Raw genomic sequence first — 23,317 nt, forward strand, 5'->3', positions numbered from 1 at the left:
ATTTAAAAAAACCCATTTTTGTACAAAAGATTAAGATGGAAAAAGTGACACCAGCAGACTGAACTTTATTCAGATTTCCAGCTGTGGAGAGGTATAATATCTATTCAAGCATTTTTATTACTAGCATTTCTACTGGTTTAGTTTTGTTGTAATTGACATGTTGCATGTAAATAAAAATACAAATATTTACAATTCTGGAGTCATATTCCTCATTTAATACAGAGAAAATACCCTGCTTCTGGAAGCAATGATTTTCACACACGTTTAGTATTTGCTTTCTTAATAAGTTTGATACATCTAGCCTGCTACCTGACCCTATGGAATAGTTGAAAGTTAGGCTTTAAACAAACAGACATGCATGCTTGCCATGTGTTGTCACTGAGCAAAATGCAAGTAAAGGAAATGATATGTAGGAGATCAGATTAGTTAACCTAATGGTTGCTTTTGGCACTAAACTCTCAGAAACTATTAATTTGAATGGATGTATCTTTGTGTGTCTGTCTTGCATAGTACTGTTTGTGATAGAAATTAAATTTCCTATTTAATTATTCTTACATGCTATCTTAAATTACAATCTTGGGAGCATGCAACTCTCATTTCAGAGAGCTAGCAACTGAAGACAACATCTATGTATAGTTTATTCAGGCAAATTTTATTGTGATTTTTTTCAGTAAAAATAGAGATACACAGGAAAAAAGATATGGTAATGTCTGCTAAAAGTAACAGCCCTCCTGCACTTCCTCTTCATATTTAAAAATAAGAATAGCCTTGATTTACTTGCAAATATGCCCATGTGACTGCTTTGTCCTGAGCTACTTTTGAACACCAAATCAGTTTTATTGTTAGTAACGAAATGTAACACACAGAAACCTGATGGTTATATAGCACACTGCAATTTTTATTTAAACTGCTCTGTTTCACCTGCCCAATTTATTAACTGCACATACCAAAATTTTAAGTAGGTAGAAGCATGAATCTGTTGACAGTAAACAATGTCTCATCCTTTAGCTGTTCCCAGTAGGAAAAACATGGGTTGTCTTCTTTTTATCTTTGGAACTGATGTGGTTGGAAGATACTTTTTCAGAGGAAAAACAAGAATTGAATGAGGAAGATAAAGCAGTATTTATTAAAGGTTTTTAACTTGTGCCACTACTGAAAGGCATTAAGTTTTTTACTCAGAATCATTTTTATTGCTTACAGAAAGAAGAAGCGGCCTAGCTGACATCAGAAGACAGGAGCCTAAGGCAGAAGAGGAGAAGCTTTCTAGTCAACTGAAAAACCTGCAGGATTCACTCAAGGCTGCTGCAGGTCATAAGGAGATGCTGCCTGAGTCAGAGAAGGAGCTGACTCCATCTAAAGATGAAAAACATGTAGCTGGGCAAGATGCATTACAGCTGGCAGCAGAGCAGGCTGCTAGTGAGGAAATCGAGAGGGAGCAGCTCCTAAATTATGATGCTAAGCAGGATGACTCGCCCACTGGAAAGGCTGGTAGGTAGCATGTCACATATTGTTAAGAACACTAAAAGAAATGAAAGTGTGGAATAGGGCATGATTTCTGCAACAGTGGTGGCAGCTGGCTAGACTTAGTATAAGGTTTCATAAAGGTTAGTGTGAGATGTAAAAGGTTAGTCGGTCCCCAGCGGTCTTCTACAGTGCATGGGTAAAGATGGAGACTTCTGTTTGTGCAACATGGAGCTACCAGGCTGGGTTCTTCTGCATCGCCACAGCAGTCTTCCTGTCTCTCTCCCCATTGGCTGTACAAAGCATTTGGGGAAATTAGCCCTGAAGCTTTTTGGTATTGAGGCTCTATAAGAATATGATGCATTTGAAAAGGATGAGATGTTAACTATCCAAAGCATTGATGAGTAGAATGATACTAAGTATTGATGTTTTGCAGATAGTCCTTTTACAGTGTCCATGTGTAAATGCTAGGTGTCCCTACTTCAAAGTAAGCTAGCATAAATAAAACTCGACCTAAGACTTCACGTATCTAAAGTTTATTATTGTAAGTCTGCAAAGTTGCAGATCAGATATTGCAAAGGTGCCAGTTTCTGGCATCTACCACACGTGACCCTGAACCATGTGTCTCCACAGCACCGAGCAGCAGAGTATTGATGTTGTGCCCAAACCTGACCAGAATCTAGACATCCCTCCGTCTGTCTTGAGGAACTTGGTCTCAGGTGGACCCAGTAGCCCAGAGTAATCAAGAGGAAGCCTTATGGCAGTCAGAGCAGGAATTGATGCCCACAAAAAATGCTGTTTATGCTTTTCTAGTAAACGCATTCACAGAATCATGAGTAATGATGTTAACACTGTTGATAACTTGGCAGGGATAAATAATCTCATCTGCATTGCTAAAGTAGTATTCTTCCAACTGCTCCAAAAAGATGCTGGCCGGAGCAAGCTGTCCCCCAAAAAGATGTGAATACAAGTTACTTAAACTGCTTTCATTTCAATGGAAATAAATAGCAGAAAGATTAGGTAAAAAAGAAATCATCCAACCATTAGCGCAAGAAAAAGCTCTGCCATGTAGCCTGTGAAAAGCCAGGGTTTTCAGCATTGGCTTCAGGTTTTACTCTTCCTGAGGCTGTCCTTTAATGTATTCTGAAATTGTTTAATGCTTTTCCTTTCTGTCTGTTGGAGCGCTGGCTGAATTTTATTACACTTTCCAAATACCCAAAGATTCTGTCTCTTATCTAGTTCTTTAGATAAGATTTACAGCAAAAGCTGCTCTGAAATTTAACAGTTCAAAAGGAAAAATAATATGAAAACCTACACTAAACAGCAATTCATTCAGCAGCAAAGTAAATTCTGTGGAAGATTGCTACAGTAACTGTTTCTTGTGCAGATGACCTTATGGTATAGCATGAAACTAATTAATTTTAACGCTTTTGCAGACAAACAGGAACATGAAGCACTGAACCAGGACAGGGATATTGCTTACAATTTAGATGAGAATGAAGCTGAATCAGAAATGGACAAGGAAGCAGCACTTGCAGGGATTGAAAATGGTAAAAAATAAAAAAATTTAAGATGATATTTTGAATGGTATCCTGTAGCAGATATAGCTAGCGAATTTGTTTGTTCTTTGAGCTTTCCCTCATGTTGACAGTGTGACCTATTTTACGTATAGCATCACTGAAGCTATTGTTTAACATGTGGTGGGGAGGGGCAGTATCTGTAGCTTTTACTATACTATACGGTACTTAACAGTCCTTTCAAAATTTCTCCTGCTGTGTTCTAGATTGTTTTCTAGATGAAGAACTATCACTTCTGCCTCTTAAAGAGATTTCTGTACCTTTTCTCCTAATTAGTTCAAAACCCTGAAGATATGAAGAACCACTTATCTGTGCATGATGAACAACAGAGATTGTGAACAAAGGAGGTTCATCATGCAACCTAGTCACCTCTTCATATAAATGCAGCAATGATGACAGCAAAGTGATCTGAAAATGTTTTGATTATCTTCTCAAGTCTTCAATAAGGGCCCAAATGAAGTAGTATTTTCTTGTGAAGTTTTAGTGCTGTTTCAGTGGTGAAAAAAAATCATCTTAAATCTCTGGAGGCTTGTTTTAAAACATCTTGACCTCTGCAATGACTCTTTCCTTCCTACCAATTACAGTATTGAAACCAGCTAGCAATAAGTGTAGTAACTTTGAAGTTAGCCAACTTGTACAGTCATACTGCAGTAACAATATTTGCAGATTGGTATAGATGAGAAAGAGTCCTCTGCCAAGGATGGCTCACTCCCCTGAGCAATGCAGTAGAGAAATCCCCAGCCAAGTTCTACGAGGAGCTTAAGACAAGCTGACTTAACCTTGACAAAACATGGGAAGGATGAAAAATGGCCCATGGTGCCTATTCTGCTACATTTTTTCTGCAATGTAGATAGACTCAGAAAGCGTGATTGTAGTCCTCAGATATTACACAGTACGATATACTTTCCTGGGCCTTCTAAATGAAATTGCTAGCTTACACTATCTGTAACCAGGCTGAAACACTATCCTGGTTGTGTTCTCAGTGTTTAGGTTAAAAAAAAAAGGATTCTGACAATAGTGTCTTCTCATTAAGAGATGAGTCAGGAAGATTTTTCTGAAAGCTTTGTTGGACTCCTGTTCACAAGATCAGTACTATGGTATGGTTCAGTTACCACTAACTTGCACAAGTTTAAAATGTAAAAATTCAAACTCCTGAACTTTTTGTAACGAAGCCATCTGAATAGCTGTGCTAGGACTGCCCTTTACTTCACCCAGCCACTATCTTCTGCTAAAAAGTAGAAAGGCAAATGCTTGCCTTGTAGAACAGCAATCATCTCAGCTGTTCAAAGTGACTAATCTGCTCTGCCAAACTTTTGAAGAAGGTAGACCTGACTGCATTTACCAGACATCTCAGTGGCTCCCACAGGTGAAGCTGTAGTTGTTGTGAAGTCCTAGGTTATGCACAAGGTATAAAGTTGTTAATGTTCTGTAGTCTTTGTCTCTTCTGTAACTTGTTGAATGTAAACTAGAAACTAGTTTACTTGTGATAACTTAGAAATACCCTCTGCTACCACTAAGGCACCCTTAACTGCAGTCCAGCCTGCATTGTGTCTAGTAAGATGTTTTGAAGATTGTGTCTGTTCTCAAGACTGACACCTGTCTGGAGCAATCTTTGCAAGTATGAACCAACCTCTGTTGAGGCAGCATGGGAGCAGACAGACATGACTAACTTCCCAACCAGCAATTCCATTTAAGAAAATACAAATTTGTCTTGGCTTTCTCTTAATGCACTTCATTTTGTAACTACTTCTGTGGTGTGTCATTCCTCAGTCTACTAGTTTACAGCTCCTGTACCTGAAGATGTCTAAATATGCAAGCGGAAGGTTGATTCTTTTGTGTATGAGAAGAGTGTTAGTTATCAGAGTGAAAGGGAGAGCTTAAGTTAAATGGTGCCTCTTAAGCCTAAATACATAAACAGTTAATTGATAGACTTGCCATGTGTGACTTGAATTCTTCTAAGAAAAGCACTAACTTCCATTACTGAATTCTTGGTTACTCATTTTTTTTCACCACTTAAGTCAGACTTAACTGGTCTGGGCTAATACAGTCTATATAGCAGGGAAAACAAATGCCTGTAAGCAGGAGAGAAAAGGAAGTATAAGCATCTCTTCTAACTGACAAGTATTGGGCAACTTGGGCTATTAAGGTGGGGGGTTTTTTTGCAAATAATGGCATATTTTAAGATCAAAATGTTTACCCATATTCTTAGTAAAAGGGGCATTTTCTTAGGACTTAATCTGTAAAGAATTATATAGCCGAGATGAAGTTAATCAGGAGTTTAATAGTGATTGTTTAAAAGCATATATTCTAACAGTATAAAATGTACAGTGAAACACTGTATTCAAGTTGAATGAATGCCTTTAACTTGATACTGGTAAAATCCCAAACAAACAAACAAAATCCATAAGGTAATTAATATATTGCCATAGAATTCTTTTAAAAATGAGTTGTTTTGGCTGTATTTCTGTACACTGCCCAAACCTGACTGGGCTTCTTGCTAACCAGCTAGATGTTGTCCTCTCCATAAACAAGACTACCTTTGTACAAAGGACACTTGTTACACCTCTGACAGTAGTGGGTCTGAAAACCTGCATAAGAGCTACGTTCAAAACCATAAAGGAGTGCAGTCTTACTCTCAACAGCTTCAAGTGCTGCAGGAATGTAACTAGGGTAGTAGATTTCTAGTAGACAAGGGGCCTGTATGTCTACTATATAGAATTAGAATTTTAAAATTAAAGGACTTCTAGTTGAACAAAACAAGAGATTAATTTGGAACTGTGGTTTACATAGTGTTGTCTATCACTAGAATTTTTAGTTGTGCAAGACAGGGAAAGCTTCTTTGCTGTAATCATCTTGGAGTTAAATTAACACTTGTCGTTGATGTTTTTTTAAAAACTAAGCCTGATCGTATTTTAAAATAAAAATAGTCTTCTCTACTCTGTATTCACCTTATTGTCTATAATTCATCCACTTTTAATGTTCATGAAAATTGGAAAGATGATCACTCCTGTTCTCTTAGTTCTATAAGTGACGCAGAACTTCATTTCTCTTTTACTTGCTGCTTCCTTTGGAGAAATACCAAAGGCTGTCCTTGAGCTGCTGTCATGTAGTTCAAGATTTTTAAGACAGGAAAGATTTTTGTGATTGTTTACAAGAAGGCAGCAAAAGCCAGATGAATTCTCAGTGCCCTACACTAGAACCAGTTTGCCATGTTCATGACTACTTTTTATTTTCCAGGATTTTCATTCCTTTGGCAACAATATAGAAGCAGTCAAGTGTATTAGTCATGATGATAAGCAAACATGTAAAATGGTATGCAACCTCCTTAGCAAAGAAATCAGGAAAAGCATGTATTCAGGGCAGTACTTCTGCTTCTTTCAAGAAGCTGCAAATTGCTGGCAGACAAATGGGTGTTCCACTTCAGAGTTCCTTCACCGTTTTCCAGCTCTAGCTCAGCAGCGCTGCTGCTTAGGTGATGGAGTTGAAGTGGTATTATTCCACAGTACAACTATATGTTAGGAGAAACACAACTGTCTTGCATGGTCAAGAAAGAGTTACAAGCTCATCGCTACGGAGGAAGCCATTTTGCACCAAAATGAAGAATTGTCCTGTCCAACACAGGCAAGCCTGGAGGATTTGCTTTTATGGCCCAGGTTAAGACTTGGCAATATGGTTTATCAAAGAGCAAGTCAGCTTTTTAAATGTTTTTTGTTTTTTTGATCTTGTAGCAGAAGGTTGCTCAAGACATCAGCTAACCTATTATTTAACATCTGGAAGCACAAGAGGAAGACCTGTTCCAGGAAGAAAAAGGTAGGTTTGGAGCTCCTCCTGCCTGGGATTTCTACCTGCATTAACCATTAAAGAAGGCAGTAGAACCCAGCAGCAGCATTGCAGTCAAAACAAGAGAATAAAAGTCATGCAAGAGTTGACTCAGCAATGGAACAAATTAGCAATCCCTCCTTTGCAATGGCAAAGTAACAACAGGATTGAAATAAAGTTGCAGAGTAGTTAACATACACACCTAGCATCTTAGGTTCCTGTGCTGCTAGTGCCTCTTACAGCATTAGCTATGCAGATTCTCCAGTACCATGAAGAATAAAGACAAAGAAAGAAACTGCAACTAGAAATAACTTCATTTCTCACTGTCTTCAAGGACTTCTACATTTAAGACAAAATACCTCCTAGACAATTGACTTCAATAAAACAAATATTGCTGAATGCAGTGCAGTAGGAGCTAAATGACTAGTTTTCATCTGTTCTTAATTTCTATAAAGATTGTTTTAGCTTGCAGGACTGGGGAAGAAAAGAACCCAATCTTTCTACTTGCAAAGTGAGCAAATTTGATGCAATTTAGGTAAAAATATGGAAACTCAGAGTCTTTCCAAGTGGCTTTGTCCAAAGTAGAATTTCAGTAGCTCAGCTGTGCCTACCAGACACGAGGCTCTACTGCATTGTTCAGTCCCAAATGTTACTAAATCCCTAAAACACCATTTTCTGTCAGAGCTCATTTATAAAAATGATTTATGATTAAATCTTTAATAAAATCAACTAAGGTACAACATTCCTCAACAATACAGTTGATTAAAATCAGCTTCACCCATAAAGCTTTATACAAACCACTTTAAAACAGCAGTTGTCATTCAGATTATGTAAAGGCGGCAGACTATATATTCCACGTAACAGTACTTTTATCCTAGAGATCCCTCTCAGTCCGGGTACAGCACTAGATAATCCATCCTACAACTGGTATCTGATACACAGATTATGCTTCAGGTATCCTAACAATAATCTGTCTTTCAAACAAGCTTCACAACTGGAAAATATTTATGAGGGGAGAAGTCAAATTCTGGAGGGACCTAGAAAGAAAAGATTTAAAACATTACACAGCAGTACTACTGAATTTAATATTCAAAATGAGGGACACCCTGCAGATAGAAGAAAAACTTTTAAACAGCAAAGATTGAAAAAAGAATAATCCTAGCTCTTTAAATTAGTATCTGAAAAATATTCCAACCCGTTCTGGATATGCCAATCATTCTCCAGTAGTGATGGGCACAAAGCTGTAGGGTGCTGGTGTGCCTCTTCAGTGTGCTCCTTCATTCTTCTGTGCCTAGCCTCTGGCAGGAAGTCTGAAGGCCCTCTCCTCCCTCTGAGCCACATGGCAGCCGCTAATCCTGACAGCCAGCACTCTCCCCGCTGTTCACACAAGCTGCTGATACACTGTTACCAATTACTTCTTCCGGCTCTTGAAGAATACCCACATTTGTACATGTCATCCCACATGCACTTCCGAATTTTTTTTCCAAAACATTTAGAAACGAGAGTTTTCCATATTGAAGTAACTACAACGAACTATTTCCAAGGGAAAAATGGATTAAGTTACTTTCCCAGTTCTTTTAAAAGTTAGTGTAACTATGGCCTGAATCTGCTCATTCAACTGTAAGAGATCTGTGGTAGCACTGTGTGTAAGACTACATTTCACATCCAATTCAATGGGCATCTTCTTACCTTAGAGTCCTTTTTGTGGCCTCCTGCCAGCAGCTTCATGACCACAATATTGGGTTTAGCAACTTTTAGAATTCGATTGACCTAAACACAAAACAGCAAGAAGTTTTCAAGTGAAAGCATATAACCTCAAAATTATTTCAAAGATAATACTCAAATTCTTGACATACAAAACAGCAGTCCTCTTACAGTATCAACTGCACAGAGATCAAGGTGTTTTGGATTTGCTTTGAAGTGTAACAGCTGGATTAATGAAATTTAATGAAGGGGGCATTTATTTTAATAGTCACTTTTTTTATTCAACAGACCATAGAAACCACTGCTCTCCATGCTTATGTTCAAAAATTGTTAAACTATGGCAAGTTCAGAGGCACTCATCCAAATAAAGGTTTAGACAGACTCTAGGCATCTACCCTCCACACTGTGACGCGATGAGAAGGGGAAACTCAAGTACCAAACTGGTGGCTTTTTCTATGGAAGTGCTCTGGGCACACTCAACCTACCTTTAACTACCCCAGTTAGCCTCAATCAGATAGCTCATGTGTGAATAGCACCAGGATCCAGAGAACAGGCAGGGATTCCTAAATTCTCAAGAGAACCTAATCCCGTAACTGTTCTTAACCTGCTCAGATGCAACAGAATAAGCATCCTCCTTCCCCCAAAATACAGTCACAGACACTTAGTTTTTAGGCTATGGACAAAGAGGGAGAAATTCCTACCTGTGTTTACAGCCCAGTGCTGAGAAAACTGCTCCAGGAAACAAGTACCAGACTCAATCCTCTTTTCAGCCTGATGACATTCAAACCTATTTTTCCCACCTTTCAGGAGTACATGTGAATTACCAGATTCCAGGTAAGGGAGGCAGGCATGCATCACCTTGTTAAAACTGATATGCTTTTAGAACAGGGCCAGAAGGCAACATGCAAGAAGGAACTAAACTGCTATCTAGCATCTAAGATAGTCATCAGGGAGAGGCTTTGGAACAGCAAGCACAACCCTGATTAATGTTATCTAACATATTGAAACAGACCACTGTGTAAGGTGCCACCATCCTCCTCTGATTAAGGAGTGGATAAACTACTCAGCTTTGCTCAGCATTTTGACAAAGCACACTTTGGATCTCAAGCAGATCCAGCTGAAAACAAATACTTATTCTATTATGAGCAAATACTCCTTTTTCCAGTGTTTCAGTCTTACCTCATAGTCTGGATTAGGAATATTCTCAAGAATCATTTTAGCTTGCTGGAAGTGTTTGCTAGCTGCCATGTAGAGATCTGATGACTGAGGAGGTGGGCTGTACTTATTTAAATCAGACATTTCCTAGCATGTTACAGAAATATAAAAATATACATTAAAATCAGTTGCCAACAAATTGTATATTTTTATCACCTTAAATGAAAACAAATTACTATATTAAAGAAAAAAGTTATGTTGACTAAATAATATTTTATGAATATATACTGAAGATGAAAACATCTATTTAAAATGGCAAATACCAAGCAGCAATACAGTGCTTAACGATTATTAGAGTGCTGCAGAACGCGATGAACTTATCATACTCTTTAGAAAACAATCCCTCTCCTGAATAACTTGGCATTCATTTGCTTTAATACAGCCATGCAGCAGGGTGTGAAAATACAGGAAAAATAGGAGAGAGAGAAGTATGTGATATTGTTTACTCAAATCAAGTTTACAGCAAGTGAGATACTGACACTGTTCAAAACTTCATTTTACATAATTTTGATACTTCCAATTTTATTTTTTTTTTGTTCCCATTAGGGATAAAAATCTTCAATGACAAGGAAGAAGCCATGATAGCCTTAATTTCCACTACAACTGTTCATAACACTAAAGTAGTAAGAGTGGGTGGCATACAAAATAGTACAGTTTGAGTTCAGACAGACCTTTAGAATCTTGAAGTCTGGCCACCAAAAATCTAAGTTCAACAAGAAATGCCCAAACTTGTGCACCTGAGGCAGAATAACCCTGCAAATCAGTAGAGCCTAATTAACCAGCTGGATGAGTAGCAGGATTACTGTGAACACCAAGTTGAATACAAGCCAAGAAGGTGCTCTTAGTACAAATAAGACAAGCCTCATACGGGACTACACAAGCAGGAGTATGGCCAGCAGATCAAGTAAGGTTATCATCCTACACTCAATATTTGTGCTGTAACATCTTAAATATTGTGTCCAGTGTTGGATCCACTGAGTTCAAGAAAGATGCTGAGATGTGGAGATGGCTGGGGGCCTAGAGCACATGACCCACAAGGAGAGATCAATGGACCTGGACTTTTTCAGTTAGACAAGAAGCATGCTAATGAGTAACCTTAAAAGCAGCCTACAACTACTTGAAAGGCAGTTACAAAGTTGTCAGAAGACAAATACTCCTTGTTAATGGCAGACAATATAACATGAGGGGAGAGGCCACGAACTGTGGCTTGGGTAATTCAGACCCGACATTAGGAAAGAAGGTGAATAGTGTAGCCCCCAAGCAGGTTATCCAAAGACTAATGGACCAGAAAAAGTAGTTGGATCAGGTTAACCAATCTCCACCCTTTGATTTTTTCAGGCTTGTCTAGACAAAGACACAGCTGATGTGATCTATAATACTACTTCAAGGAGAAGACTGGACAAGACAAGCCCCCACTGGTCCCTTCCAACCAACACTTCCGTGATTTAACGCTCAAAATTACTTTTGTTTCATTTTCCTGTTTGCTTGCTGCAGTGATATGTAAACCACAGACAAAAAGTCTGTCAATAGACTTTCAAGAGATTTTATTTTCATGCAAACCAACACAAGTATCTCAAACTGCCACATCAGACCTATTTTTAAACATCTAAGAGTCTAATTTTAGTAAGAAGCCAAAGCAATATATTTTCCTTGCACACAACTAAAGCTAGAACTCCTTGCCATTTTGACTCATGCTTCAGTATTAACTTTGAGATATCAAAGGCTCTTCTTACAATGACAACAATGTCTAAAGCAGGTGAGCAAATTACCTTTATAAAAGCACGTGACACCATGTTTTAAGATTACTCACTTTAAACTGCAAGTAGTGCACTGGGGGTGGTGTGATAACACTGTTGAATGGAGCAAACCTGTGCTCATATCGAACTTGTTCACTATCCAGTTCAAACTTAGGTTTTCTTACTTTGCCATCCATGTCAAATGCGATCATTGTCTAAAAAGGAAAGGATAAATATAGTGAAAAGTGTTAGCTTTATGTCATATTTTGCTGTGAGCAAGATGAAAGTTATGATTTAGCTATAACAGGAAGGATAGAAAAATAGTAGAGAATTTACCATATCACTTTATAAACTTGAACTTAATTTCCAGGCACACTAAAAACAAAGGCAGCGTGCAATGTATGCTTGATTCCTATTACAAAAAAATTGAAGCCGTTCAGCAAGCACAAATAAATTACCTTGTACATCCCAGCACACATATTTTGGTATGCTTGACTCATGGTGATCTCTCTGCTGAGAGGGCGAACTGCAAATTTCACATAAAAATATCTTTTTTTATTCAACGTATGTACACATTTTAATTCCAGATCAAAACAGTTCTTTCAAGTTTTCAGAATGTGACACAATCCTCAATTATATTTCAAAATAATGGAAGAAAACTGAAGCACAAAAAGCATGGTCATGCATTTCTGCTCACCTGGCTCCTGACTACACAAAGTGTCTCAAGACATAGTTAACAGTCACATGAACACCATACTGCCATCAATGAAATAAACTAGTCCAGACAGTCAATGGTATTAGCATGTCACTATACAACACTAAACAATAGTCTAGAATTTAAAGCTTGTAGTTGAGAGGCCTGTTTGCTTAGTTCATGGATTTTTTTAAACTTTTAAGACTAAAAGGTTAAAGTATTTTTATCCTAGTGAGAAAAATTTTTGTCCTGATAATATTCCTTTAAGCTGCCCTCTAGCTTCCAGTGTTTAACTAGTGCCAAATTGTCCCACACTTGGCAACTTTTTAAAAAGTAAAAAATACAGTAATTTTCTGAATTTCTAGACACAAGGGAATTTAGTTCATATGACCTTGATCTAATTGCTTATTCCCGTTGAAGACAAGGATAAACACGGCAAAAAGAAGGAATAGCAAAGAACAAAAGTGAGCTTCTGCATGGTGTTTATTTGCAATGTTAATACTAAGATAACTCCAACATACTACAATCTTAGTAGCCACTTAGGCATGGCAAATATGTATCAGATGCTCTTTAGACACCAGTTTTGGATGCCTTTTTGGTAGGAGGCTTACAGTTCTGACCACAGTGCCAGACCTCTCATATAGGAAGGGAAATTCTCATTTTCTCTCATGCATATACACCAGAGAAAGCATGAGTTTCTAAAGGGGCTTTTGCACAACAGTACTACCACTGAATTGAAATGGCCCAACTCACCATTGTAAAATTAAGAAACATGCTTGAACACCTTCTGAAGCCAAAGAAAAATTGCACAAATACACCAAAAGTTTAGTCTTTGACTCCACCTACAGTCACAAACCCCAAAATTCTGCAGGAATTATAGACTGTGGAAAAGTATTATTTTTCAAATTTTTAATTACATCTCACAGGATCCAACACATAACACAACTGGTGAAGCTGTGAATATAAATGAGTTTGGGTTTTTTTATAAAGACCTATTTAAAATTAAGTAAATAAATAAATGGGAAATTCTTACACAGCAACTGACTTTTTTAAAAAGTTCAGGACGTTTTTCCTGCCCACATCAGTGTTGACTCTATAAATTTTGAATTTTAATTCTACATGGCTGCATGAAGGAGAAAAAAAAAAAGTCTGAGTTACACTCTACACCTAGATACCTTTTTTCTTTTTCTTTGTCTTCTTACTACTACGGCCTTTCTGTTGTTCCTCCATTATTCTTTCCTCCGCCATTTGAGAGCTGTCAGCGCGGCTCAGTGTTGACATCAACCAGGCATAGAGGAACTCTGATAGGTACCTACAGTAAAAACAGTATGTAGCTCTTATTCGTAATGCACACACCCTCACTGAATGCCAAGTTGTTTACTCAAAGAACTAATAGTAAAGGACAACTTTTAGGGCAGTTAAAACTCTTTGTTTTGCATGGCTGAAATCAACAGATTAGTCTGTGCTGGTTTGTTTAAAAAAAAAGACTCTACAGATTCAACCATAGACAGCTCAAGGAATGCAAGTTTCTTATACGTTTACTAAGCGAAGTCTAACCTTCTTATTATTTCAAAACCCATATAAGATCAAATTTTTCTAGAATTTTTCCCCCAGCAAATGAAGCATTTTTTAAAAAGATACTATGTTAATACCTTTTCTACTTTTTTTAGGAATTACTGTTTTGAGACACAAGGTTATTACTGATTTTTTTTCAAGCATTAAAAAGCCAAGCCCACAGGAACATGAGATCCACAGGCAATTCTTTAAGATTTAAAAGAAATCTTTAAGAATTCTTTAAGAGTGATTTCTTACTAAGTGGAAGTGGGTCCAATAAATCTCTTGACTGACTTCAAATCAAAAGGAAGAGGGGATAAAAGAGAATAGAAATTACAGATCTGGAGCACATGAAGAAGAAATAATACTTCGTAAGAAGTCATAATTCAGAAGAAAAAGTACTGAGAAATAATTATGAGTTTCATTTGCACATTTCCCTGCTAGAAATTTCCTCTTTTTTTTGTTCTTCACTTATAGTAAGGAGATAAAGCAGTTGACATACCAGTTCCAATTAAGAGTGATTTTATTAAAATGGTGAGGGGAAATACAGGCGGGTAAAAAATACTGTCTTACAGAAAACTAGGTATTACTTATTGAGGTATTACTTAAAGAATACTGCCATCTTCAGGTAACTATCTGGAGTATTAATTTTTCTCAATGCTTAATCCACTAATAAAATAGCATAGAAACATAATGAGATGCACTGAAGTTCAAGTCGTTTGAACTGGTCTAATCTCTCAGAAAGAAGGCTTACAGCTTACCTAATAAGAATTTATTGGTAGCTTTACAGAAGGAAAAACAACACCAAAACCCAAAACACCTAAGCACAAAAGCACTTTAACATAGGAAGGTTCAACATCAAATTTTTAATGCTGAATCAAAAACGAACCATCTAAAATCATTTACCTTTTGGACCAAGCCATCAGTTATGAAAAATAATTAATGTGAATGGAAGTAGAAAAATAAAAAGTATTTTGACTCCATATAGTACAATCATTTTCACTAAAGGCAGATGTCGCTTCAAATATGCTCACAGAATGTTATTTTTACCTAGTCAACTTTCAGATTACAATCACAACTTGAAACTTTGCAGATCTTTTAAAAAATACTAGGAGATCAACAAGATAGAAAAGAATAAAGGAAATTGCTTTCCTCTTGCATTCTCTTGTCTGCCAAAATTGGCATATTTTCCATTCATTATCATTAGAAGACACTGTTTTAAAAAGCTAGAGACTGAATTACTATTTCAGAAAAAGAAAAAAAAAAACCTAGAGACTGAATTACTATTTCAGAAAAAGAAAAAAAAAAACCTAGAGACTGAATTACTATTTCAGAAAAAAAAAAAAAGTACACTATTCAGTAAGTCTAGAAAAGAGACCAATGGATTTTTTTTTCTCCACTTGTGATTTTATGAATAGGTAAACTAGATACCGTGTTGAGCATGCTTGAGATTAAAAAATCATAGTTGAAGTCCCTCCTTTAAATATTTGCAATTATAGCTCTGTGGGAGCTGTCAATAAGGCATCCTCTTACCAATATATGTAGTAATATTCATGCATACTGTAAAGTTCCAATTCAAAGCCACTCAGAAGATACTGTATCATAATACGAAGGTTATGATATAGGACCCAGGTGCCCAAGCAAGCCAGATGTTGCCTTTGTGGTTCCTGCTTCAGTAACATACTATGAAGTGCTGCATCTACTTTCTCTGCCTATTGAAAAACAGAGCAAAGTAACAGGGGAGGAAGAACATTTGACTGAAACAGCATCCAACTTCTGCCAGAAATAAAATCTTAACAAAATGTGAATACAAATTGGGTCAGTAAAGTCATGCTCCAGATTAAAAGACAGAAATATGTTTTTACAGATTTTGGCACCTCTGTAGTCTAAAATAGTCAGAAAACTGGAAACTTACATAACTGTAAGTAAATTCTGCTGCACAGAGGAAAAAAATATTCTATACAGTAACACAGCAAGTACATTACATTTTTTTAAATTTAAAATTTTAAAAAGTATTTATATATACATTTTTAGCAGTCACATGAGCACTGAAACTCAGAACCAATTACAAGCTGTTACACATTTTACTATATTGGCAATAATTACTTTTTCTTTTTTTTTTTTTTTTTTAAAAACCTAGCTGCATTGAAAAGTTAAATTTATAAGCTTAACATGCAAGAAACACACTGTGGCCGACCAGGGAACTAAAATATTGCTGAGACCAAATCAGTGTTAAAAAGTAATTGTATGAAAGACATGAAGTCTCCCACAGTTGGAATATTATCAGTAGTCCTGAACAAATCAATCCATATAATCTGTTACAAAGTGAAAAACCAGTCTGTCTCAGCTGCAGTACTGCAACAAAGTCTCAACAAAACCATCCTGAGAAAAGCTGGAGCACACAAAATCTCCCCCTCAAGCCCAAGTTCCTCGACTGCTCTCCTTACCCCACATCGTGGAAAATATTACTTCATGCCTCTCACTGCTGAAGATACACATTTCCAGGAAGTGAAAATATACCTTGACCTATCATCTTTCACTCCCTATTCTTGAGAAATGTTTGAAATCAGTTGAAGCACGTATTTTTAAGAGTTATTATTTAATTCACATGTATTTTTTAAAACCTTTATAAAATTTTGCTGTTTACATGTTACATAGCTATAAGACTGAATTGTCAAAGGTGTCTTGTAAACATGGCTCATCTATCTCTCCCTGGTTGTACCTTGCAGACTGACAGTTAGATAGAGACTACAAGCAGTGGAATTACCATTAAATTCCAGATATCACAGCATGTTTCCCTGAAGTCTACTTATTGGACAAAGTTAATCTGAAAAAAATGTAGTAACTTTTTGTTCAACAGATGTAACAGAAAGTCTTTGGATGCATCCCACAGACTTTCTGGGCTGCATTTTAGGAATTCTTGCCCTAAAGATTTTAGGACAAACAGAAGAGTTGCTTCATTCATCTAGAATCTAATACCACATGCTCAACTCTGGTAGGAATATACCTGGAAAGAAAAGTTTGCTGGTCTGCTGCCTAGGACATTACCTCATCCTGGAGGGTGGCAAATTCCTCAAGAATGTGACCTAGTTTATCTCTCTGACGAGCTCTATTGTGTCCATGGATTTGAATCAGACTACAGAATGGCTGAAAGAAAGAAAGTGTAGTTTTAAATTTTCAATGTAACTTTGAAACCACAGGAGAAGTACTATGATGTCTATTTAGGCACCTGTTTTATACATCTATATTAGGAGGTGGGTTCCTTAAGGCTCCCTACAGAGTGCAAGCTAGCAGGCAAGCAAGCTCTCTGGACTGATGCAAGAGCCCTTTTCTCTGTAGACAAGTCAACAAGAGATTGAGCGAGCATCCTTTAGGAATCTGATCAGAACAGAATGCTTGGGCTGAGAGAGATATTTCTTATGCCTAAATTCATGTGCCCAGGTGGCCAAGGTGGCCAATAGCATCCTGGCTTGTATCAGAAAAAGTGTGGCCAGCAGGACTAGGGAAGTGATTGTCCCCCTGTACTCAGCACTGGTGAGGCTGCACCTCGAGTACCGTGTTCAGTTTTGGGCCCCTCACTACAGGAAAGACATTGAGGTGCTGAAGTGTGTCCAAAGAAGGGCAACGAAGCTGGTGTAGGGTCTAGAACCAGTCTTATGAGGAGCGGCTGAGGGAACTGGAGTTGTTTAGCCTGGAGAAAAGGAAGCTGAGGGGAGACCTTATCACTCTCTACAACTACCTGAAAGGAGGTTGTAGCGAGGTGGGTGTTGGTCTCTTCTCCCAAGTAACAAGTGACAGGACAAAAGGAAATGGCCTCAAGTTGTGCCAGGAGAGGTTTAGACTGGATATTAGGGAAACTTTCTTCACTGAAAGGGTTGTCAGGCATTGGAACAGGCTGCCAGGGAAGCGGTCACCATCCCTGAAGGTATTTAAAAGATGTGTAGATGTGGCTCTTAGGAACATGGTTTAGTGGTGGGCTTGGCAGTGCTAGGTTAATGGTTGGACTCAATGATCTTAAGGTCTTTTCCAACCAAAATGATTCTACGATTCTATGATTTTCTTAGATTTTCATTGTGTTGCATTCAAAAACTGAATCTTTTAAAACAATTTTTAACATTTTTAAACTGCAGAGAATGTAAAAATAATTTCGTTTATAGTGCTATGCATTTGTTTGGTGACATGAAACTACCCTATAAAGGGGTAGCAGGTGCAGATTTCTAATTAAGTGAAGTGTTTGTGAAAAATATGGAAGCATAATACAGGAAACAAACAGCAGTAATTCTACTGGCTTTTTAAAAAGTGTTACCATTTTAAGATGGCCAACTTCTGCAATTTTGTTTTCATGTCAGGTGTCTAAAAAAACCTGGTCTCATTTTCAAACATAAGCAAATCTTGAAAGAGCTCATATACACATAAACATGCTGTAATTGGAATGAACACTTACCCGAACACAATGTGTCACAAAGGAATCAATGTAGTCCTTCGCCTGGTGATTATTATAAAGACAACACCTAAAAGGCAAATATCCACCTACATACACATGTTTATAAACATGACCAGACTATGTAGCACAAAATTAAAAAAAAAAAACCAAACAACCCGAAAGCAGCAACAGCAACTGACTCCTTCATACATAAGCACTAATAAGTACAAAATGTGTATGTTCTTTACATGTCTGTCCTTGCTTTTGTAAGCAGAAATATTTTTTCATCAGACATGTAACCACATGCAAGTAAACTCGAGATCCACTTACTTTGGAGAAAGTACTGGAGGACTGACAAAAGACCTTAAAGCATCTTTTACCATGTCTTGCATGAGGTGAGTGCCAAACACCTTCTTGTTATCTACCAGAAAAGTTGTCTGAAAGTGAAAATGTGTTTTTAGAAACATGTTTTAAGTTAAAAGTAATGCTTTAGAAATTACTAATAGAAAGCTCTTACAGTACCTGTATTATATCAGAAACTTGTAAGATTGCTTTAAGAATTATAATGGTTCAGCTAGGTACAAGGTTACAGACTCAGAAACAGCGGCATATTGAGATCTGTCACTTCAGTGGTATTCCCATGACACAAAATACAGCTCTATTACTTTCATAAGACAATGCATGCAAAACGATTTTATTTCTTGGACTTTAAAGACGATTAATCAGACAGATGTTTCTGAAGATTAACATAAAATAGGTTATATGGTTTCCCTGGAGGCAGATAAAGGTAAATCTTCAGACTAATGAAGACTTTTGTTCACCCCTATAGATACTACTGCTTTCACTGGTCATGTCTGACGCTCATTTCACTGTCCTCCACGAGTGCTGTGTCCCTTTCTCACATGGTTCTTCAGCAGTTGGAGAAAAAGCTCTGCTGTCAGGCACTCACAGAGACTGCACAAACGCGTGTAGTGGAAAGTCAGAACACACACACTATGAAAACATTTTACTTGCCAATAGTTATATTTGATCACCTCTATACAGGGTTTAATTGGGATCAAATATAAAGGAGTTCTGATGTCCAGGGACACCCTATTCAAATCAAAACCTCCTATAAGGAAGTATATTTTACTCTTGAGTTAAGGAATATATAATACGCATTCAAGGTAAGTAAAGCAGTGAGAAGTAGTAGCCTGTTCTGCCCTAACCATCAGTTTTACTGTTCTAGCAATAGAGGCAGTCTATACATGAAATTCAGTCCAAACAGGGAAGATGAATAAAAACACCAGCCCCAAACAGAGACAGCATACAGAGAACAGCATAAAAATGCATGTACAGGCCCAGCTTTATGGCAGAGAAAAAATTTTAGCACTTTCTGTTTTAATTAGCATGTACTAACATGATCTAAACAACAGTATTTAAAAATGTTTTAAAAAATTAGGTCAGAACATAAGCCTCCATATACCTAATACTTAAGTATCTCCAGAAAATATTTTACCACTTATATAATATTAAATGATATGTAAATACTTTAAATATTTGCAACAAGAAGATGAATCCATATTTTTAATGAATGCAGAAGTATTTTATTCAAAGACATAGATTAGGACTTGCCTGTAACAGGGATCTTGAAAGAACACACGGTGATTGCTCACTAAACTCACAGAAAAAATCCTAATTTACATTTAGGAAAAAAAAAAAAAGACAATTCAGGTTAATATGCCAATTTTTTATATAAACACACACACACATTTACAATTTTATACACAAACATGCATTTGCATTTTTATACAAACATATACATAAAATTATGTAAATACACCTATATTTTGTATACACAAACACACATACATACACATAGCATGGCTTATACAACTTGTAAGAAATTAAGCATGAATCATTTGAACAAAACAGAACATGAAGCTAAAATCTATTTTTTCTGCAATTACTTGTTATTTAACAGAATAAAATGTTTCTGAATTTTCTTCTTCAGATACAACAATTAAAAGGATAACAGTATAGAAAAAAGATACTGTGAAACTGTTAAGATCACAACATAACTGAACCAGGTATGTAACAAAACTGCAATGTTTTACTGGTACCAGGTGCTTCATGCAAACACTGCTTTTATTCATTTAACAGGAAATAGGAAGAAAAAAGATTTTTGCTTGATCTTTGAACTGATGTAACTGTGGCTCTTTTCTCAATGAATGCATGTACTGTAAAAAGTATTTAAAGCATTTAAGTGTCTTCTAATAAATGTAGGCAGTAACTGAGAATAACATCACTTATTCACAAAAGAACATAAGCAGGTGCTTAACTTTATGCCTATTCAGGGAATTACACGCTTAAACAAACATGTATTAAGTGCCCTCTTGTGTTATAGGCACATATGCAGAATACTGCTTAATGAATTTGAAAAAGTCAGGAATATAGCAAGGATTTATGTTCTGCTACTGCAGATGCAGCTTTTCAACCAAAGAAAGAGTTACAAGGAAATTAACTTGCTTGGGCTCTGCCACTAACATATGTAATTATTTAACAAATTATAGGAAAAATGGGAAGTTTGGCAGGAGAAAAGGTCTTTGTCAAAAAAAGAAAAATAAAGTATCAGGAAAGACAGCAAACTTTGAAACTGTACACAACAATGAGAAACACCAAAAGATTTATACATACAGCTCAGTTTTTTCTCCAGTGAGCAACAGCATGCCTATATGGAATGATTTTTTGCAAGTTACATTTTAAGATCTTATTTTTGGCTATAAATAAGAAATATTCATGCTTACCAGTATACAGTGCAAATTAGTTAAGTTGACTACTTCACATACAGTTTTTATTCGGTCTATTAGTTTGGAAAAATAATTGACCATTTCTTCCCTTTTAATTATTTTTGCATATCGAGGGAAAGTTGGTGGCAGCAATCTCTGATTAACAAGGGGCTCAAAGCCCATCATAATAGGATGATCTAATGAAGGAGGAGTGGGGAGAGAAAGAAAGAGAGAGAAAATCTGCATATAAGCTGTGGTTTCAGAACTCACTTCAAATTTGAAAGTATAATACGAATTATTCAATTGGCCATAATGAACTTTTTAACTGACAGTTAACTTCCAGAGACACTAACTACCCAGCTGAGGCAATGAGTACTATTTAAAAAACCCAACCCTCAACAGCTCAGCATATACCTGTACAGTGAGATGGTATTCCCTGTTTTAAAATGGCATATACACTGATTTGAAGTACAATGCACTAACTGAAAGTTCGTATTATCTCTGGCTTTGAAGTGACAGTATTGCTTTCAGGAGATCCATCATTTAGTGAAATAAAATTAAGATCAAACAATGCAAATCTGTAACAGCTGGTATTACAAGTATTATTAGTTCAAAGTAAATAGTGATTTTTTTTAAATACACATAGATATTAAAGTTTATCAAGACAGCATATTTAAGAAAGGGGAAGAATGGCAAAATCTGATACATACCTCCTTTAGTGGTATCATTCTGTGCCTGGATACCATGATGCAATGAATTGTGGATGGCAGAAAGCAAGTCAGCTGCCTGAGTCATTAGTTTCTGAGCTTCTGCAACAGCACTCATCTGAAAGGCAGGTAACAGTTATTCACATTATGAACCAACATATTTTGACTACAGTATTAATGCTAGTATCAGAAAAAGAATGCTATTGGGATTCTAATGTTCGTACAGATTTTTGTGCAATAAAGTGTTCTTTATATTTTACGTATCTATACCTACGTTTAATACTGTATTTTTTGCTATATAACATAAGCCTTAACAATAGTTACAGCTTCAAGTCTAGTATACACTACATGCAAGTCCTCTACTTTTGACTGGCTGGGGGGGAGGTGCAAAAAACCCCACAAAACTCTTCTGCCAAATGAGGCAGAACTCCAAAGAGGAAAAAAAATCTCCTATCATTAGAAAATGCAGAATTCTTAAGAATATAGACAAAATACAACCTACCAACCTTAATGAAATCACTGTATAACATCAGAACACTAAAAAATACCAGAGGTCCATTAGAAATCTTGATTCATGATCTGCTGACATGCTGGATTTTCTGATGTCCTGTGAATCCAAATCTGTTAGCAAACTGGGTACTATTTAAAATAGCTCTCTCTAAAACCTAAAATCTTGTTTTAAAAATACTGGACTAACAATCCCTGATGGAACTTCAAATATTTAAAATCTCAAGTCAAATTGAAACTTGACTTCTTTCAGAAAAAAAGATGTTTAAAACCCCCTGAAGATCTAACAGAAGCTGAACAAGATCTGTAGCTCTGCATAATAAATGTTCACATATTATAGCATCCACAAATCTACTAAAAGAATAAGCTAAGTAGATCTAATTGATATCAAAGTAGTCCATGATGCAAATATCTTATACTTTAAGTAATCAGACTTTAGCGACACTAAGATAATCTGATTTTGCACAGATCATTAACTCATAGCAGTTAACACAGAATTTGCCTGTACATCAATGTATATCACTTCTCTGTCACAATTTGATTTCTGATATAAATAATGGTTATACTCAGAATGCAACTGTTCTCAACTACTCAATCACTTTTTCCTCAACACTGATGTCTATCAATGATACTTACACATGACTTTCAATTTAATCAAGGTTTTTTAGATTGTAAAGTATGCAGCTGCTCCAACAGCAAAAATATGTGGGAAAGACTCCATGCCACTTAAGCAAGAAGCTTGTTTATTTCTTTATGAAAACGGAAATAACAATAAGCAATAGACAGATATTTATCCCTGTATAAACAAAAAGCTGTTCAGACAAAAACCTTTGTCTTATGTGACATGCCATTCTACCCTTTGCCCTAAAACATGCAGTTCCTTCCCTCCTCAACAATTAGGAAATCTCGTATTCAAAAAAGCAGGCAAATTGCTTGGAAAGCTGTTATATTCCTCTTCTCGGACCAAAGAAGTCTAGATACAAATTCAATATCACATGGAAGGAAAAGCTTACGATTCTCTAGAGATGGACAAAACATTGCCCGATGCCAGGTAACTCCACAAAACTTGAGAAAGAAAAGTTTTGCTCATGTGTTTGAAAAGAGTAATCCAAAACCCATAAATATTTTTCTTCAAGTGTTCTAGAATGGATA

General features: G+C 36.5%; 2 protein-coding genes across 6 annotated transcripts in view; one reads left to right on the forward strand and one right to left on the reverse strand.

The window, feature by feature from the left end:
* GOLM1 (golgi membrane protein 1) overlaps window positions 1-5,974 on the forward strand; it is a 35,422-nt gene extending 29,448 nt beyond the window's left edge. For both annotated transcript variants that reach the window (XM_052779093.1, XM_052779094.1), the window contains exons 8-10: window positions 1,201-1,488; window positions 2,898-3,011; window positions 3,315-5,974. In XM_052779093.1, coding sequence (XP_052635053.1) covers window positions 1,201-1,488; window positions 2,898-3,011; window positions 3,315-3,376 — 464 coding nt within the window. In that variant the 3' untranslated portion in view covers window positions 3,377-5,974. The remainder of the gene's footprint in view (window positions 1-1,200; window positions 1,489-2,897; window positions 3,012-3,314) is intronic.
* The window catches only part of NAA35 (N-alpha-acetyltransferase 35, NatC auxiliary subunit), a 33,816-nt gene continuing 10,529 nt past the window's right edge, over window positions 31-23,317 (reverse strand). For 3 of the 4 annotated variants that reach the window (XM_052779090.1, XM_052779092.1, XM_052779089.1), the window contains 13 exons: window positions 21,662-21,776; window positions 20,970-21,148; window positions 19,798-19,857; window positions 18,514-18,620; window positions 18,205-18,271; window positions 16,809-16,907; window positions 15,294-15,472; window positions 13,382-13,518; window positions 11,971-12,038; window positions 11,587-11,727; window positions 9,741-9,863; window positions 8,547-8,627; window positions 31-7,894 (listed from right to left, as the gene is read on the reverse strand). In XM_052779090.1, coding sequence (XP_052635050.1) covers window positions 7,835-7,894; window positions 8,547-8,627; window positions 9,741-9,863; window positions 11,587-11,727; window positions 11,971-12,038; window positions 13,382-13,518; window positions 15,294-15,472; window positions 16,809-16,907; window positions 18,205-18,271; window positions 18,514-18,620; window positions 19,798-19,857; window positions 20,970-21,148; window positions 21,662-21,776 — 1,416 coding nt within the window. In that variant the 3' untranslated portion in view covers window positions 31-7,834. The other variant, XM_052779091.1, reaches the window with a different exon arrangement.

The sequence above is a fragment of the Harpia harpyja genome, chromosome Z (genome assembly GCF_026419915.1).
Source record: "Harpia harpyja isolate bHarHar1 chromosome Z, bHarHar1 primary haplotype, whole genome shotgun sequence".
NCBI lineage: Eukaryota > Metazoa > Chordata > Aves > Accipitriformes > Accipitridae > Harpia > Harpia harpyja.